Here is an 18,152-nt window from a genome sequence, read left to right as displayed (position 1 = left end):
GGTACTGTATTAATGAGTGTTTAGTCTTCATAGTGCTGTAATTTTTTATGTTTAGTTCATGCAGACAACACATGTAGCAAATCTACATCTTTTCTTTGGTTGCTCTTGTTTCAGGAGAATCTGTGACCCTGGACTAACTTCCTTTGAGCCTGAGGCACTGGGTAACCTAGTGGAGGGCATGGACTTTCACAAATTTTACTTTGAAAACCGTGAGTGAGCACACACACAACACCGTTTGTCTGGGATTGTACTTTGTCTTGGGCAGCTTCAATAATTGAATGAGCTGACAAAAAAAAAAAACAGTAAAAAATAGTCTGTTGAAATAGGATTGTTTGAGAGGAATTGAGTTTATTAATATTGCTCTCTCTTTCTCTCTCTCTCTCTTGTTCTCTCTGCAGTCCTAAGTAAGAATAGCAAGCCAGTGCACACCACCATCTTAAACCCTCATGTACACCTGATCGGAGAGGATGCAGCCTGCATCGCTTATATCCGCCTGACTCAGTACATTGACAGCCAGGGCCGCCCACGCAGCTGCCAGTCGGAGGAGACGCGCGTGTGGCACCGCCGTGATTCCAAGTGGCTCAATGTGCACTTCCACTGCTCAGGAGCACCTGCGGCCCCTTTACAATGAACTACATCAGGCACAGGTACACGACTCGCATGGCAGTCCACGTTTCATACACACTCAACCAACAGAAAGCTTTTTATTTGTTTATTTTCCCTTTGTTGTTTGGGCTAAATGCTACTTCCTGTTTCAGTATTGGGAATGTACTGAAACCGCTGTGTATGGGGGAACTTAGGAATAAAATAGACTTATTAGAAGAAGCAATAAAATAGTGTTGTATACAGGTGCACCTCAATAAATAAGAAAATTATCGAAAAGTTGATTTATTTCAGTAATTAAATTCAAAAAGTGATATATAATATATAGATTTATTATTGATTCGATTGGCTTAGACCAATTTAAAGACTGAAACCATAAAAAGACAGGCACAAAATCTATTCAAATCCAGTGTAAAGTTTTTGTCATTGGTGGTTTGCGAAGCCAAATCAGTCTGATGTCATCTTCTTGGTCCCCTTTTTTTTTTCTTTTTTTCTTTTTTAATATCAGGTCCAAGGTCACCGCAACCCTCATTAGCTATAGTGCTGTACCTGAATACTAAGATTTCCGTCTACAAATTCTCACCAAAATATCTCAGAAAAATTGTCTCGTATAAGGCCTTTTACTTTTTTTTTTTTTTTTAAGAAAATAAGTTGTCTTGTGTTAAAGCTCAACTAAAATGCAAAATGTCTCTTTCTCAGCTTGCCTGGATGATTGGAGCATGTCTTCTCAGTGGTCGGATTGGTGCCAAGGGCCCGGCCGGAAGAGAAAACATAAAAAAAATTAAGCAACAAAGTTTTAAATAAGTAAATAAATAAAAATTTTAAAGCCAGCTGAGGCCAGCACCACTTCAGTCCAAACGTAGCTAGACGTGGGGCCCGGTGATGGCAGCGGCTCCGCCCTCCGAATGCTGCATGCTTCTGATGCCCACAGGGGGCGCTGTCTAATCCTTTACCCATGAGCCCATCTCTTCTGCCCGTCGTTCAGCAAGAGTGTTTTAAGTATTAATATGTTGTACAGTTTTGAGATTGTTCAATCCTCTCACCGTTCACAGGGCTGAAAGTGACGGAGGTTTAAAATCAGAAATGTGAATTTTTAAAAGGGAAGCCCACTTTATTAGTGGCTGCTGGTGTTTCTTTTCTTTTTCTTCTGTTTGTTAATGTGTATAGCGGATTTCAGCAAACCAATGGTATGGGTTGGGGTATTTAAGGAGCTAAATTCTTACGTAATATCAGAAGAAAATATCACCAAAGTGTAGAATTTAGTCTTTGACATGAAATTGTTTTAGCAATCCTTTTGATTTGGTTGAAAATTGGAGAAGTGTAGAAAGGTTTTTAGTGTCTTGTAGGGCTTTTTTTGTGTGTCTGCGTGCGTGTGTGTACAGTATGTATGTGTGTGCGTGTGTAACTCTGTTTTTATCTCCTGAATGATGCTGTATTTGAAAGTTCTTTGTGTTTTCAAAAAAAACAAAAAAGCAGATTTTTAAAAGCAAGGCACGTTCAATATAGTTGTACACTGATATTTATAGAGAGGAAGGAATGAGCAAGGGTATTCGTTCGTGTTTGTGTGCGATATGCTTTCCTGGCACTCATCGCTTTGCCGTGCTTTAAAAAGCGCTCGTACACACGTCGGCACAGACATGCCTAAAACCCTGACACGTGTTTAGTCAGTTTGCTTCCCTGCTTGTCCACCTGCAGCGGTATTAATCTCCTACTCGTTAGAACCTGAAGTTCCAGAACACTCGCTAGACTCGTTCATCATCTCCTTCTGACCCAGTAGGAGGAGGTTTGAACACTATTCACCTCATCCCGGCTTTCAAATCGCTTCTTCTCTCTTCCACAGTTGGAACCTTAGAGCTCTGGCTACATGTGCTTAGACTTTTTTCTAGACTCTTCTGAAGCATGCTTTGAATCGAATAGAAATGGCCTGTACTGTTTTGCACAAAAGATGCCGTGCTGTTGCGTTCACATTGCGTGGACTTTTCTGCAACTTCAGGTTAGAAAATCGCTCGCAGTCATCAGACAGACCCTGACTCCAGTCCATAGCTGTTCTACACTCCCTGCGTGCGTGCGTGTGTGTGTCTGTCTGTCTGCACACTGCCTGTGGTGTTCTGTGTGTGCTGTACCGTCTGTTCTTCCACTCCCTGTTCCGTCTCCGGACTCACTGTGAGTGATGCTCGAGCATGTTTAATAGAGGGGAAAAAAGGGAGTGCGAACTGGTGATCATGTGACTATCAACTGACCTGAGAATGGAGAAAGTGATCATGCTGAAGGCTTGTAGGTCCTTTCGTGACACTTTATGTCGTACTGTTTTACTGTTTAGTGTTCTTAGTGGTGATGTTTATTCTGGATCATATATTTTTAAACTGTAAATACGTACACAGTGACCATTCGTAGAGGCAAGGCAGAGTCTAGGCTGTGCCAGATGCGCACATCTGCTCTGTCCATCCGTCGCAATGAATCATGTTGTAAATGCAGTTGTCGTGTGTAGGTTTTGACACCAGTGTGGCTGTGTTACTGCTAAAACACAGTGTGCTCCCTTTAAGGCATATCTGTGTGTGTGTGTGTGTGTCAGTGTAAAATCATCTGCGCAACATCACTTCACTGTAGTAATATAGTTTTACCTGTGAATATCAGTGACTTCAAAGGATCAGGACTTAAATCAACTTGACAATTTAAAAAGTGGGGAAGAAAATATATAAATCCCCTGTCCTTCACACACCAGGAAGTCCACAGCGCAGCACTGTGCCACCCGCCACTCCATCACACTGTGTTCCTGTTTTGCACCCTGGTGCAGAGTGTGTGTGTGTGTGTGTGTGTGTGTGTGTGTGTGTGTGTGTGTGTGTGCGCGCGCGCAGTTTCAGTGTCGTGGTGATCTAAGCCCATCATTGTCCGTCCACACAGCCATGCGGAATGTTTATGTAAAAACACCACAACCCGGTTTATTCCATATTAAATATATAAAAGCAGAAAAACCCATCGAACCTGAGGAGAGAAATAGATGACGGTGTTTCAGATATACAGTAGGAAAAGATGCCTGTTAGACATCGTGAGCACTGATACGCGAACTGAAACGGCTCCAACAGGCCGCTCACTTTTACCAACCAAAATCACATATGCAGTTGGACAGAAGGAGGAAAATATGCATGTCTACTCTGGTAATATTTTTCACTGTCTGTGTTTTACTTAAAAATGGAAATATCTATCTATCTGTATGTATGCTACCTGCATTCTCGAGATAATTGAAAATGGCTCTGTTTTAAATGCTAAAATCAAGTGATGTACTATATCACGAACAAAAAAACAAAAAAAAACAAAAAAAAAAGATTAACAAAGCCTCAGCTTGGTATGTTCCCCAGATTCTATTCAATTTACTGCATTGTAACCACTCGATGGTTCTACATATGACTATACTCTGAGTTTTAATTGGATGCTGGATTTTTTTTTGCATGATCATACAGTTAATAAAACCATTTTAAAAATGAAAAAAAGAGATTAAAAATATCAAGTGTTTGTTTGAATGTCTGTAGATCTTCATGATAGCTTTGTTATTATCGAAACATGGGAAAGTATTTAATAAAAACATTTAAACACAACCAGTGTCTGCGTTCTCTTAAGCCTGATTAGTGTTTTAACCATCGTTAGAAGTTGTTTTTAATAAACTGGGGAGTCACAGTCATGTTCAAAAGTTAGTACTCTGTCTTTTAATTCTGTTTTTGTGTAAAAACATAATATCCTAGCAGGTCTTAGTATTATACAAATACAACCTCAGATGAACAACATGTAGCTTTTTTCACCATGAAATTATTTATTTAGCAAAAATGAAGCCAAAGGGAAAAAAAAGTGGGTAATATTAAGTACCCCTCACTACTTCCACAGGATTTAAGAGGGTAAGCCAGGTGCTGCTAATCATTAGTCCTTGATTAACTGATCATCAGCAGGTGTACAGACCTCTATAACTGCAAAAGTTTGGGCAATTTGTTGGTCTGGAGCATTCAGGTGTGTTAATGCAATGCCAAGAGGGAAAGACATAAGCGATGGAGAAGCAATTGTTGCTACACATAAATCTAGTAAGGGTTATGAAGCCATTTACAAACAAGTTAAGTTCAACATTCTACAGGGAGAAAGATTATTATTATTGAATATATATATATTATTACCATTCGAGACAATTGCCAATCTTCTCAGGAGTGGACTTCCCAGATCGTGCAATGCTCGAAGAAATATAAAAAAAAACCAAGAGCCGTATTTCAGACCCTACTGTACAGGTCACACTGAGCATTTAAAATGGTAAAGTCCATGCCACACATGTAGATGACGACTGAACATGTACAGTTTGATGGAAGGGTTTCTAGGAGAAAGCGTCTTCTGTCTTAAAAAAAAAAAAACACGGAAGCATGACTGAGGTTTATAAAACTTCACAGCTTCTGGAACAATATCCTATGGACCAAAGTAGTGGTGTTTGGCCTTAACGGGCAAGGCCAAGGTGTGGCCAAAACAAAACAGCATGTTAGCAACTTTGATCGGAAATGGGTCATGCAACAGGACAATGATGTGAAATACACCAGTAAATCTACATCAGAATCGCTAAAAGATATGAAAGAATCAAAGTTTTGTAATGGCCTAGTCAAAGTCCAGACCTCAACCTTACTTAACTGCTGTGGCTAGACCTTAAGAAAGCTATGCATAAGCGAATACCCAAAAACTTCAATGAACTGAGTTAATGTTGTAAAGAAGAATGGGCCAAAATTCCTCCAAACAATGTGAGAGACCGATAGTCAAACAGGTAACGATTGCATCACGTTATTGCTGCTAAAGGTGGATCTACAGGCTATGGAATCATGCGGTACTTAGTATTGCCCACATGCTTGTTCAAAGTGTTCTATCTAAAACATCAAGAAAAGCGACTGCAGCACCTCCCAACAACATGAGTAACTCAATAAAATACACCGGGCTCACGCTTTTATAAAAAAAAAAAATCATAAAATTACTGATTATTTTCACACATATTACAATTAAAACTGTAATTATGTAACTATTATATTTACCATTTTGTATTGAAACGCATCTATCCTGTCTAACAGCAAATAATGGAATAAATGATCTCATTAAAAGGATGCCAAAATCTGTTAAAAACAAATAAAAAAGTAAATACTTACATTATTGACAAACTCCACATATCTTCCAGAGTATGCCTATATTACCTGTACTAAATAGCACTTAAATAATTGTACAGGTCCATATTGTCATTTCCGTTAATTACTGATTGTGGCTTACAGAAAGATTCTGTCATGTAATTGTAATTGCCCTTGTGCTCTCTGTTGAAAATAGTTTTTAGACGCAACATCATTAAAACATAAAAGTCATTAGAAGAAGTTCAACCAACATAAACATGACACAAATCATACTAGAATTTGGGTACATTCGATGTTCATTGATGAGTATATTTATTCTAATTATTAAAAAATATAAATATTATATTTTACCTGTTAATGGTAAGCATGTTATATCACACAACCATTATGTACATTAGCTTGAAAATTGTCATGTTGCTAGATTGACCATTTTTGCCATGTTTACTTTTGCAATTAAGGGTTACTTGGTTACAAAATAATTAATACGCTCTATTAAATTTAACAACAATTATTTTTAGTTCAAAAGCCTAAATAATTTTTAAAAAATTGAATTCATTTTAAAACAATATTATGTCCGCAAAAGTTCTCTCAATTAAGGTACTAACAGAACTCCATCCTGTGACTTAGTACTGATTTGTCCCAATGCCAAGTGAGCCGCATCACATGATCACATTCTTCCCTGTAACATATATTTTAAACACACTGTTGTAAGAGTTCTTTCTCCTCTCAGAAATATTTATCTATAACAGCTCTTTGTCATCAAGTGTATGTTATACAGCCATACACTGATATGATTTACAGATTTTTTTTTATGATTTTATTTAAATGATTTTTTCCAATAAATGTTAAATTTTTTATGGAAATGAGAAGTGGCCAGCCAGACAAGTCTCACCACTGAAATCACTCGACACAATAAGGAAATTGTCAGCTGTGTTACCCAGTAGTGTGAATAATCAGTCATCATTCCTACATCATCAGTATCACAGCACACATTATTTGTATATCTCATCCACACAATTTAAAAATAGAACTGTTTTATACAGATAAAAAGATGAGACACAGGGCTCTTCGGGGCGCTGATTCGGCATGGAGGGAGTTTATTTGGAGAAGCATTATGGTTTGATCATAATGTTTACTACAGAACAATGTGACATCACTGGGCGTTGGGACAAACGATTTTTGAGCTGTGGGGTAAAGTTCTGTTGGTAACATAGTTGAGAAACCATCCTTTACCTTGAAAAAAAGACTGTTAATGTTTAAGCTCCACAAGTACTAGACATGTCAGACTGAAGGAGTTTACCATTTGTTCTATTGAGAAAGAACCTTGTTTTTGCACTTTTTTACCTGCAAATTATCGAATGACTTTCTTAAAGAGTATACTACTATAAATAATAGAGTCTACTATACTATACTATACTATCCGGTCTGAGAAAAGTATCAAAGCATTCCTAGTTATATGTTGAAATGTGATGGTGATTATACTGTACAGTATGTCATCTTTTATAACTCTCTATTAATAAAGAGGTTAAAAGAAACATAACATATTTGTCCCAATAAAGCCTCTGGAGTAAGAATTTGTGTTAGCGATTATATAACAATCCCTGTCTGCATTTTCAAGATTCACACTTTAATAACATTTTATACAATATTAAACATGTTCAGGACTCACAAGTCCTAATTTTGATCTTAATTTTAAAATAAAAACAGTTATGGTATTTTTTTGTTAACATGTTAGTCAACCATTTAGGAGTGGGGGTCCTATTTTTAGGTCGGTAATGTGCCCCTGTTTTACCCCCTGGCCGCATCTCTGACATCAGTCTGACTTGAGTGACAGGACAAGTGTAGGCCCTCCCTTCAAGCAGTAGAAAATTCCACCATGTAAGCAGACATTGGTGGCAAGCTTCTCCCTCCTTCTCCGCTCTTTACTGCTCCGCCCCATCACAAAGCTCCAGAGAATGAGCAGAGGGCCCGAGTGTGACTTTGTGTGACTCAGGTTGGAAAACAGAAAGTCGTCTCAGGAATATTCCTGTAGCTGTAGGGTGAGTGCTCTTCTCCATAGGGCACCATGTAAAGATGAAGTGAGTGCCCTCTTCCCCTAGAACTACTCCCCGAATCTAGGAGGCAAAACAGAAGCATGGTGGTGGAGGAAATCACCATTACACTCTCCGGTGGAGCGCCATGGGGCTTCAGACTTCAGGGGGGAGTGGAGCACCAGAGACCACTGCAGGTTGCCAAGGTATGGCTCATCTGAGGTGTAGCATGATTTATGATCCTTGGACACCTGTTTTTAATCATCTGTTTGCACTTCATGCGCCTTGTTCAGGCTTTCAGCTTCTAAACTTCATCCTTTAAAGCCAATGGAGGGACTGAAAGTTTGGTGCTTGGAATCAATGAAAGTGATTGATAGCACTGAAGTTTTAAGCTAATAGAATGCAGGACAGTCCTGCAGTATATCACTAGTGATATCCACTGTTTATGGATTTTAATACCTTACATGTGAAAATTAGACATTTTATCTGTTGGATTGATATTAATTAAAATCCAGAGCATTTTGCATGCAAATAACATAAAAAAAAGAACTTTGTTACTATATGTGAGAATACAGAGAGTTGCCCAAAAACATTTATACACACTTCGACTTTTTTAAAAACTTGAATTGAATTATGGCAGCAATGTGTTAAGTCTTTAAAGACTTATTAATAAAATAAAATTTTTCATGTTGAAGTGTGTATATATTTTTGGGCAACCCTCTGTATATATGTATTTCCCTTTTAATAAATACACAATATTTCCAACATTTCAAAACTTTAAAACATTTTCTCGAACATTGACAACTTTCTGCAGCACCCCATGTTCCTGGTATATTTGAGGGAGACCCACTTTCTCCCATTTTGGTGGTCTCCTATCTAAGCAAAGGATTTCATTTCCTGTACCGTTCTCACACAGTCCCCCATGCAGAACTGTATTTGATAGCAGGCTATTCTAGGCTGCTCCAGAATATCATGCAAAGAAGCTTTCCCAAAGGGTGTCGTCTCAATATCGAGAAAGATATTTATTTTAGAAACAAAATTCGCCTTGGCTGTGTTTCCTCATTCTGTTCAAGTTTTTCTCTTTAAAGCACGACCTGCAAGGTTTTCGCAACTACTTTATCTGTAAATTAAATGTTTTCCTTGTTCTGTCTATACAGACCTATTTACAAAGATGCTGAAATATTAAACTCATTATTTATGTTTGCGACAATATTCTTTATTTTTACTAATCTTAGTATTTTCATTAAAACTGTAAGTATCCACAGTATGTTAGGATTATTTAATAGACCTACTTGTTTTTGACATACTCAAGTTACAATAAAGCCATTCGAGTACCAGATGAACCACTACAATGTAAAAACAGATCCCATGACTACGCTACACAGACCCCTCCCAGACCCCTGTTTCACAGCCAAGGTTTAGATGAACACTTCAATCCTGTCAAATTGCTAAAAGTTTTGAAATGTTCGATCTTTGGGAATTATCCCTTACCCACTCTGTATCCTGAAGAGGTCACACTTGGCAGAAATTCTCTCTTATAGTACAAAACAACACGAGATGCCGATTAAAAAATACCCAAGAACTGAGCTAAGCACTTGATCTCAGTCTCTGACTCATCAGTCTCGAAGTTTTTTTGTGATATCTTCTGTTTATGTGGGGTTACTAATCAATTGGTCAAGTTTTCTATATCTGAGATTCCTATTTAGCCTCTTTAGTCACAACAGTGTTAGTACTCTGCAGAACACCGTGCCCCTGGTGGGTTGAGTGGACTGAGTCACAGATTAATTTCCCACTTGCAAGTAAGAGCAAACACTCAGGAGTGATTAGATTTGATGTATATGTTTAAATTTTAGGTCTGAATATTTTTACCCCCCATCATTATCATTGACGTTCTAATGCCTTTACAGTAGAGATCATCTGCTAAGATGATCAGAAAGTGCATAAATGACTGGTTTTATTTTTGAATATGACATGAGAATAGACTTAATCAGCTGAAGTGTAGTTTTCATGATGGCAGCTGGAGGGAATGTCTGTCCTCTCTGACTGGTATTTTAATGTCTCGAAGTGTGGCATAGTCATAGTGTACGCTGTCTGAATGTAATCTGCTAAATGTGTTGAGGTTCCTGAACCAAATCATAAATGACAGTGTGATGATCAATGTCATTTTTAATTACTTTAAGGACCATATGACATCCTGAGATGTTAAACTCAAAATGAAAAGTGCTCTAATAATGATATACAGGTAGTCCCCGACTTATAAACATTCAGGTTATGAATTTCCACAGATATGAACGGACCGAGGAAACAAATCATGAAAGTATTACAGCGCACCAGATACTAATATTTACAATTATATACAATATTTTTAGTAAGTAAATTTATAAAATGTCTAAAGTCTGGTATATTGTTTGTTTGTGTGGTGTGGAGGGGAATGAGTCAGAAAGCACGATGATAGAAAATGGCTGTCTCTGGGACAAAATGGTGCCCCGGAATTCCCCTCGCGATTTAAAGGCACAGAGACAACACTGTTGCGTTTCATGTTTGTGATTTATTTCCTTAGGCGCGATTATGGCTTTTGGCCACATGATGGCAGTGTTGGGAAAGGGGACAGATTTGGTCAAGTGGATTGGTATGCTTTACATTGTATATTCGTGTCAAAGGCGTATAAGACTCACTTTGTCAGACTTAAGAACAAATTAGACTTACGAACCTGCTCCAGAAATGGAACTCGTTCGTAAGTCAGGGACTACCTGTATATATAACTTTTTATGAACATATTTGCTGTATAAATTACATGGGGGTAAATAACTCTCATTGTTAGTACTTATGGATTTACTATTGTCGTAAAATCACTGTTGTTAATCACCTGAAGATGAACTCTGTGTAAACATTACAGTAAACAGAGCCGACTGTCACACCTTCTTAGCATTTAAACATCAGGATTGAACTGTTTAAAAGTACTTCATTGAGTGCTCCATATCTTCAGGTGTTTCATTTCAGGAAAAAAAACGCCTTACCTGCCTGTAAGAGTGACCTCTTTAATTTTATTGTATTTTGGAAACCCCTTCTGTCTTTTTGCTAAGAACGGATTCAGTCAGTCCAGCACCAAAGCAAGGGAAGCAGATTTTAAATATTCAGGTGTCCTGTCTATGGGTGCCATCTTCCTGTACTGGTGTAGGTGCGCAAGCGCAGCAAGGCATGCAGGGCAGGACTGCGAGAGGGGGACGAGCTGGTGTCCATCAATGAGAGCTCCTGTGAGCATATGTCCCATGCCCAGGCCATGAACTTCATTGATAGCATCCCTGGATCACTGCGTATTCGAGTAAAAAGGTAAAGCATTCTATGTGCTAGATACGCCATGTGGCCAAATGTTTGTGGACACATGGCCATCACCCATACATGGTTCTTTCCCAAACAGGTGCCACAGAGTTGGCAAGGTGCACTTGTATAGGATGAATTTGCAAGCCTGTAGTATACAGTTTTCCTTCATAGGAACTAAAGTGCCTAGCCCAAACAACCATGGCCATGAAGATGGTTTGCTAACAATGTGGAAGGCTTCGAGTGTCCCGCACAGAGCCACAATTGAATTTGCCCTCATTGAACTGGAAAGCTGGCTGCAGTTATAATCTCATTAATACTTGTAAGGCCCAATGAATAGTCCACAGCCATACTCCAAAGTCTAGTGGATAACCTTCCCAAAGGTTATTACAACAGCAAAGGGATCCCAAAATTTGAAATGGGATGTTCATAATGTATACATGGGTATGATGGCCAGGTGTTCACAAACTTTTGTTTATATAGTTTAGGAGGCACTTAAAATGTGATACAAAAATTTGTACTTTAGTTTGATCTTTTGTCATTATATTTATGTAGACTTTTAGTGTATATTAGGATATGTATTAAGGTAAGGTTCTTCTCTTCATGTGTGTCAGGGCACCATCGGGATTCCAGTCAGTTGTTCTGGTTGCTCGAGCTCCATCTCCCCGCATCGATAAAGAGTACCGTGCTGCCCTAAGGGCTAAATCCCCATCCAGCTCCAAAGTGCAGCAGTCCAGTGTTCGTCAAGCATTTTACAGCTCAGCAACATCCCAGAATGTCCGCAGTGGTGTCACCTCCCCATTCGGTAGTGAGGCCTACTATGGAGAGACAGACAGTGATGCAGACGTGGCAGCCCATGACCGTCAGCGTAAGCAGAAGCGCCATGTCCCCAGTAACTCTCCAGGAAAATCAGGCTACACTTCTTATTCTGTGGGAGAGACCTCAGAAATGAGTGGCTATGACAGTGCACCAGATGTCCAGGGCTACACCAGGATGGGGCATTGCTCTGAGGAGGGCACTCTACCTGGTGTGGTTCCAAGAGAGGTGGTGTACCAGCCACATTCATCTGGAGCCTGGTCTTCTCAGACATCCACTGAAACCTCATCCATGAGTGCAGATGAGCAGAGCTCTCATGACCTGGTATTGGAGGAGGATAGTGGCTTCCAGGAGCCTGCTAATGTACCACTAGTGTCTCCAGAGAGAGCAAAAGGGGCACTGAGACTGAGCTCCCATACACAATTGGTACCCATGGTGGGGCCAGTTAATAAACCAGTGGATGAGGAGCTCACAAAGACCTACATGGACAAGGCTAAACAAGCAAGTAAGTATCTAAAACATCGCACTAACCATCAGTAATAATAATAATAATAATAATAATAATAATAAAAACTTGCAATCCCTTTGCTTAAAAAATTCTATGCATAAAATGAATAAAAGGAGGAAGTGTGTCTGTTTATTGGCAATCAAATACATCTTATCAAGGTTATTCAAAATACCACTAGAACATCTGGTTCCCCATGTTTTAAGTGACATAAATGTGATAAGCTTCATGGAAGCACTTGAGAAAAGAGTCAGGTCTTTGAGCTAGACCAAGGATCTATATTTATCCTGTGGCTGTGTGGATGAATAACCTGAGCACTTCTGCGATATGACTAGCCAAAGCATCTCCAGCTGCTCTCTGGTGTCAAAGACCAGAGTTCCCCCTCTGCTTCTCTTACACTGTCATCTTATCTCCCTTTTTTAGAGCAGCACTTGCTTTTCTTACCATTACTTTATGTAGCTGTTTTGTTTTTTTAACTTTTATCGTATTATTTTATCTAAATTATTTATTACCTTATACACATTATTTGTGGTGGTATATCGAACTTGAACTGTTCGAGTAAGTAATGCATGAAGGGAGGTTTTGCTTTGTTTTTTTTCATACATTCCAAAAACTTTTTCAGGTACATTCTCTTTTAATTTTAATTCAAATAAGTAATCCATTTATATTTCATTCACACTTAGCATAATAAATTTCCATAATCTTTACCCTTTGTACTAACTGAGTAACAGTGACAATAAGATCCACGGTAACTTATAGTTACTGTTACAGCTTGTAATATGTCTCATACTTTGTCTTATTTAGAATTAAACCGTGGTGACACCCCGCAAGACAAGCAGGTGAAGGAGGCCCGGAAAAAGTGTCGCACCATTGCCTGTCTGCTGACTGATGCACCTAATCCTCACTCCAAGGGTGTCCTAATGTTTAAAAAACGTCGCCAGCGCTCGAAGAAGTACACATTAACCAGTTACGGTAGTGTGGATGAGGACATGCAACAAGACTCTCAAGAGGAGGACACCCAATTCCTTGGAAGTGAATCTGAGGTGGATGAGGAGGAGTTCAGTGCAGCACCTGATCCCACATGGGACAGTGACTACCTGGAAATGCTGGAGAGGAGATCAGCATCCAGAGGGTTGGAAGGAAATGAAGCAGGAGACTCTCTGAGCACTGGCCTGAGTGACACCACAGGGAAAGGAGCAAAACTGTTTGAGCAGCAGAGGAAGAGAGCAACGGAGCATGCCAAGAAGATTTCTACTGCTCAGGCACAACCTAGTCTGATGCAGAGCCAACCCCAGCCTGAAATCCAAACAGAAGAAATACAGACACAACCATCAAATTTGTCTGTACAGGTAAAAAAACAAGTGAGGCTCTGTGTCCAGCCACCACCAGTTGCACCAAAACCTGCCAAACCACCAGAGCTAATGGTGCAAGATGAGGCATGTTCTATCAAGAAACAAATCACAGGATTTCCACCTCAAGTAACCCCTTTCACTGTTAATGAGAATACCACCAGCATAACAGTACCGGTTCATACCATGGTGCCTGTAACACACCAGCCCATAACTCCTGCTTTGCCAATGATGCCTTCAGCAACAGCTTCTCTTCCTGAGTTGCCTGCTAGCTCAGTTTTGAACCGCACAGCTCGCCCATTTGCCCCCGGGTTTATCAGTCACAGAGCAGCTACAGCACCAGTTGTGTTTCGCCCTAACACTGCTAAAAAGACACCCAGACCAGTCTCTGTGGCAGTATTGGCTCATCCTTTCTCACCACCATCTGATAAGAAGCTTATTGATGTACCTTCTGCCAGTTTTACAGTAAGCCAGATGAGCCCTGTTGTTCCTGTCGAGGTATCCTCCACATTAGTCTCAATGCCCACTGAGCCTATGCCATACTCTGCTCCTCCAGATCCTGCAGCTTCTCTTACTTTACATCCTCCTTCATCAGTGGAGAATATTCAGTCTCCTGTCACAATTCTATCACCTATAGTGGCTGACTCCTCTGTTCCTGCCAATGTAATTACAGTTACTTCTTCTGCTGGTGTCACAGATCCCACTATTATAGCCTCCATTGCTTCCTCTCAGGCCACTGCCTCTGAGTATCCAATGATAGCTGTTGACCCCATAATTTCTGCAGCTCCTGAAACTCTTGTCAGCTCAATGACTCCTCTGTCTCCTATAATGTATGGAGAGAAAGCCACAGAAATTGTTTCTGTAGCTGGTGAGAAAACTGGCATCCTTCAAGAGGCCCGTCGACGTAATGCCAGTAAGCCAATGTTTAAGTTGTTGGAAAGCAATAAAAACTCCCCCAATCCTGAGCTGCTGTCTATGGTGCAAAACTTTGATGACCGACATAAGCAACCATACACAGAGCCTGCCTCTTTCTCTCAAGATTCATACAACATTGATGATAGGAGGGGACGAATCGCACCACCAGTGGCTCCTAAACCACGCATCATCCCAGACATGCCTCAGATTCCTCAGGCTGAGGGTAAAGGTGCTGAGCTATTTGCAAGAAGACAGAATCGCAGAGATCTTTTTGTAATAGATTCTCCTCGATCACACCCTCATCCGCAGCAGCAGCAGCAGCAGCTGCGGCACCAGTATACACCCCCCCAGTCTGTTATATCTGTGATCCATCCATCTGAACCTTCATCCTGGAAGTACTCTCCAAATGTCCGTGCTCCCCCACCCATTGGGTACAATCCTCTCCTATCTCCTTCTTGTCCTCTGGGATTACAGCATGGAGGAGCAAAGGGATTAGCAAAGGGATCTGAAAGAAACTCCAAAGTGACTAAGAGTGGTCATGGATTCCAGAAGGAAGGTATTAAGGCCATAGACTTCATGAGACGGCAGCCTTATCAACTCAACCCAGCAATGTTCAGGTTTGGAGGTGACACCAGCACACAATCCTTAGGTCCTTCCTATCAGAGGAAGCCACAAGTGGGTCACACCTTGACCCAACCCAGACAGGTCCCCGTAAAGGCAGCGCGAGTTTATGAGATCAAACGCTTTTCTACTCCTACCCCTATGTCAGCTCCAACAATATGCCCTACAGTGATTGCACCACGTGCACAAACCACTTTAGGTGATCCCTTGTGTAGCTCTGACATGACCTCCCCTACCCCATCACCCATGTCCCCACCACCTCATCCTGGATCTGTAGCTACAGCAATGCCTGCACGATCTCATGGTTTGCCAGAACTCCCTAAAATCTCTGCCACTCCCGTATTTGTTCCTACTCCATACTCACCCCCAGCTTCTCTATCCAGTATGTCAAGCCTAAGCTCCCATGGTCTCCAGGGTACCAAACAGTTCAAGAGTGCCCCTGAGCTTAGTTCCCTGCCACCAGTCCACCTGAAGCCTATAGTCCAGGCACCCAAGCCACGCTTTGTTGCCACACGGGTTGGCATACAGCCTCACGTTTGGAGGCCTGGCGCTCTGTAAGAATTAGTTTAATCCTTATCATCATGTATACATATGACAATTTAGATGCAGATGCCTGGAAAAAGTAGAATAACAACAATAGCATAGGATTATGTAGAGCAGTATGCAACAACAAAACTTCACCAATTGTGCCAAAACTTGACTGCAGGCCTTCTGAACCCAACATTGGTGCCTTGCCTCACTAATGTTCTTGTGGCTGAATGAGCAAATCCCTTTACCTGGGTTTCAAAATCTAGTGGAAAGCCTTCCTAGAAGAGTGAAAGTTATTATAACAGCAACATGGACATTAAATCTGTCATGGAAAATTCAACAAGCACATATGGGTGTGATGAAGAGGTGTCCACAAAACTTGGTGGCTTGCATGCCTTATATTTAAAAAACAACATGACTTCTTCAAAAGCGCTTACATTTGTTTATTCAGAATTGTAGTCTGTTCCTGTATTTATCTTTATATTGATATACACAATGCTCAAGTTAATTATCACACTTTGTTTGGCATCCAGGTACCAATAATAAAGATATTCCTTCTAGTATAAAACTATAAACCTGGCTATATCCAAGTCAGTCCATCACAGGGTTATTAATTCTTTTAAAATGCATTTCATAGTGAAGATGTGCTCTACATTGTAGACAATGTCAGATAATCTACAAGAAAGTTCAGCAGTGTTTTGAGCAGAGCAGAAAAGAGTGTATCAGATAAACATGATGAACCCCTTACCGAGAGTCTTAAAAGGTTTACAGATTGCAGATGGTGTACTGAAAAAGACTGAACTGACAATAAAGAAGTACCTTTGGCATTTTAGATGTTTGACGATAGACTGTTTTAGATGACACATTATAAAAGCTTCTGACAGTCAAATCTATTATTATTGGCAACCATTAATAGAATGGAGAAAGTACTGTATAAAAATATATATTTTTTTAATTTCTACTAACACGTGGATAAAATGGTTACCTATTATTTCTAAAAATTAACAAATTTAACAGAAAGAAAGGGATGAATGGCGGTTGATTATTGATGTTTTACAGTTGAAACCAAACAGCATACTTGTATATTTAAACTAAAACCCCACGCTGTGTACTTAATTTATTTTATATATTTATTTTTGCTTGTTAGCATGAACGGCACCAAAAATTATGGAGTTGACTGTGAACTTGTATCTGTTGGGCAATTTGCTGAGACCTATAAGCATTATTAATATTTCAAAATGAAATAAGACTGTTGCCCTAGCTAAAAAAAATAGGGTAAGCTGGATCTCTGGGTCTCATAAACCAATCAGAAATTATATCTGTCCTGGCAGACCCTGGAAGGAACAGGTGCTTGAGTGTCACAGACTATTTGTGGGAGCAACTTAAACAGCGAACCAACATCATCTAAATGGCAATTATGTCAACTTATTATATTAATTGCAAGTTATATTAATAAACAAATAACATTTATTTTATTAACCTATTTAACCTGTGGCTGGGTGTTAAATGTTATGTGGGGAAGAACAAGTTCAAGTGATGGGTTTGAACACAGAAACTACACACTAGCTCGGTGTTCTTTTATAAGCAGTCACACCAGGCATGTGTAGTGACCAGTCTACTCTCTCCTACGGCTTTTAAATGGTTATTAACTAGATCACTGGAATTATAAGCATCAAGTACTTATTGCCAGTCGTGTTGTATTTGTATGCTTTGAGATGATGACAAATTCTCAGCTAGTTGATTGTAACTTGAAGTGATATATGAGCGTGAGCTCCCAAAGCCACCAGTCAGGGAGGGAGAAAAGCAGAAAGCAAAGATGATCTGTTAGAGTTATCAAGGCAGCACTGAAGAAAAACTAGCAAGTAGTACAAGGAACTCATTACTGGAGCTTATTACACTACTGAACGTACTGTATAAGATGTTGAGAGAATAAAATGAAGGATGGGATAAACATTACATGTTATTTAAAGCATATTAAAATAGACTTATATGGATTTGCCATACACCAAATTAGATACAGCCTTGAATATGTCACACAGTGAGCGTGTGTTTATTTGCTGCCTCTATTAATTTATGCACTCATCTGTAAATTATGCACGTGACGCTTTAAAGTAATAATTGCACAGACATTTGGCAGTTTCATAAATGTTTAGAGGATGAACTGTAGTGAGGATTATTTGTATGTTATAATATTTGATTGGTAGAATCTTGGGGGTGTGAGTGTGTGTGCACATATATATGTATTCTGCAGTAATAATGAAATGAATGACTTTTAATGAAAATATTTATTTTTCAAGAAATAAAGATAAACTTGAATGCTTCCCAAGTGACTCTT

At 39.7% G+C, this 18,152-nt stretch overlaps 2 protein-coding genes across 21 annotated transcripts in view; both read left to right on the top strand.

Annotated features, from left to right (window-relative positions):
- Window positions 1–1,433, top strand: part of camk2g2 (calcium/calmodulin-dependent protein kinase (CaM kinase) II gamma 2) — a 66,126-nt gene extending 64,693 nt beyond the window's left edge. For all 20 annotated transcript variants that reach the window (XM_053502236.1, XM_053502255.1, XM_053502239.1 and 17 more), the window contains 3 exons: window positions 115–209; window positions 399–647; window positions 1,303–1,433. In XM_053502236.1, coding sequence (XP_053358211.1) covers window positions 115–209; window positions 399–631 — 328 coding nt within the window. In that variant the 3' untranslated portion in view covers window positions 632–647; window positions 1,303–1,433. The remainder of the gene's footprint in view (window positions 1–114; window positions 210–398; window positions 648–1,302) is intronic.
- A 6,274-nt stretch (window positions 1,434–7,707) lies between these two features.
- On the top strand, window positions 7,708–15,851 carry synpo2la (synaptopodin 2-like a). The gene is made up of 4 exons (XM_053501474.1): window positions 7,708–7,971; window positions 10,944–11,095; window positions 11,698–12,404; window positions 13,209–15,851. The coding sequence occupies exons 1-4, from the start codon at window positions 7,870–7,872 to the stop codon at window positions 15,845–15,847; spliced, it is 3,600 nt and encodes a 1,199-aa protein (XP_053357449.1). The 5' UTR covers window positions 7,708–7,869; the 3' UTR covers window positions 15,848–15,851.
- Window positions 15,852–18,152: the final 2,301 nt, after the last annotated feature.

This window comes from Clarias gariepinus, chromosome 8 (genome assembly GCF_024256425.1).
Source record: "Clarias gariepinus isolate MV-2021 ecotype Netherlands chromosome 8, CGAR_prim_01v2, whole genome shotgun sequence".
Lineage (NCBI taxonomy): Eukaryota > Metazoa > Chordata > Actinopteri > Siluriformes > Clariidae > Clarias > Clarias gariepinus.
Note: the sequence above shows the minus strand (reverse complement) of the source record. Positions and strands in the feature narration are given on the sequence as shown.

Excerpts from the sequence above, each read along its gene's own strand:
- synpo2la (XM_053501474.1), top strand. The coding sequence starts at position 7,870 with ATGGTGGTGGAGGAAATCACCATTACACTCTCCGGTGGAGCGCCATGG. Across the intron at positions 7,972-10,943 it reads GACCACTGCAGGTTGCCAAG|GTGCGCAAGCGCAGCAAGGC; the intron begins GTATGGCTCATC and ends GTACTGGTGTAG. Across the intron at positions 11,096-11,697 it reads CTGCGTATTCGAGTAAAAAG|GGCACCATCGGGATTCCAGT; the intron begins GTAAAGCATTCT and ends CATGTGTGTCAG.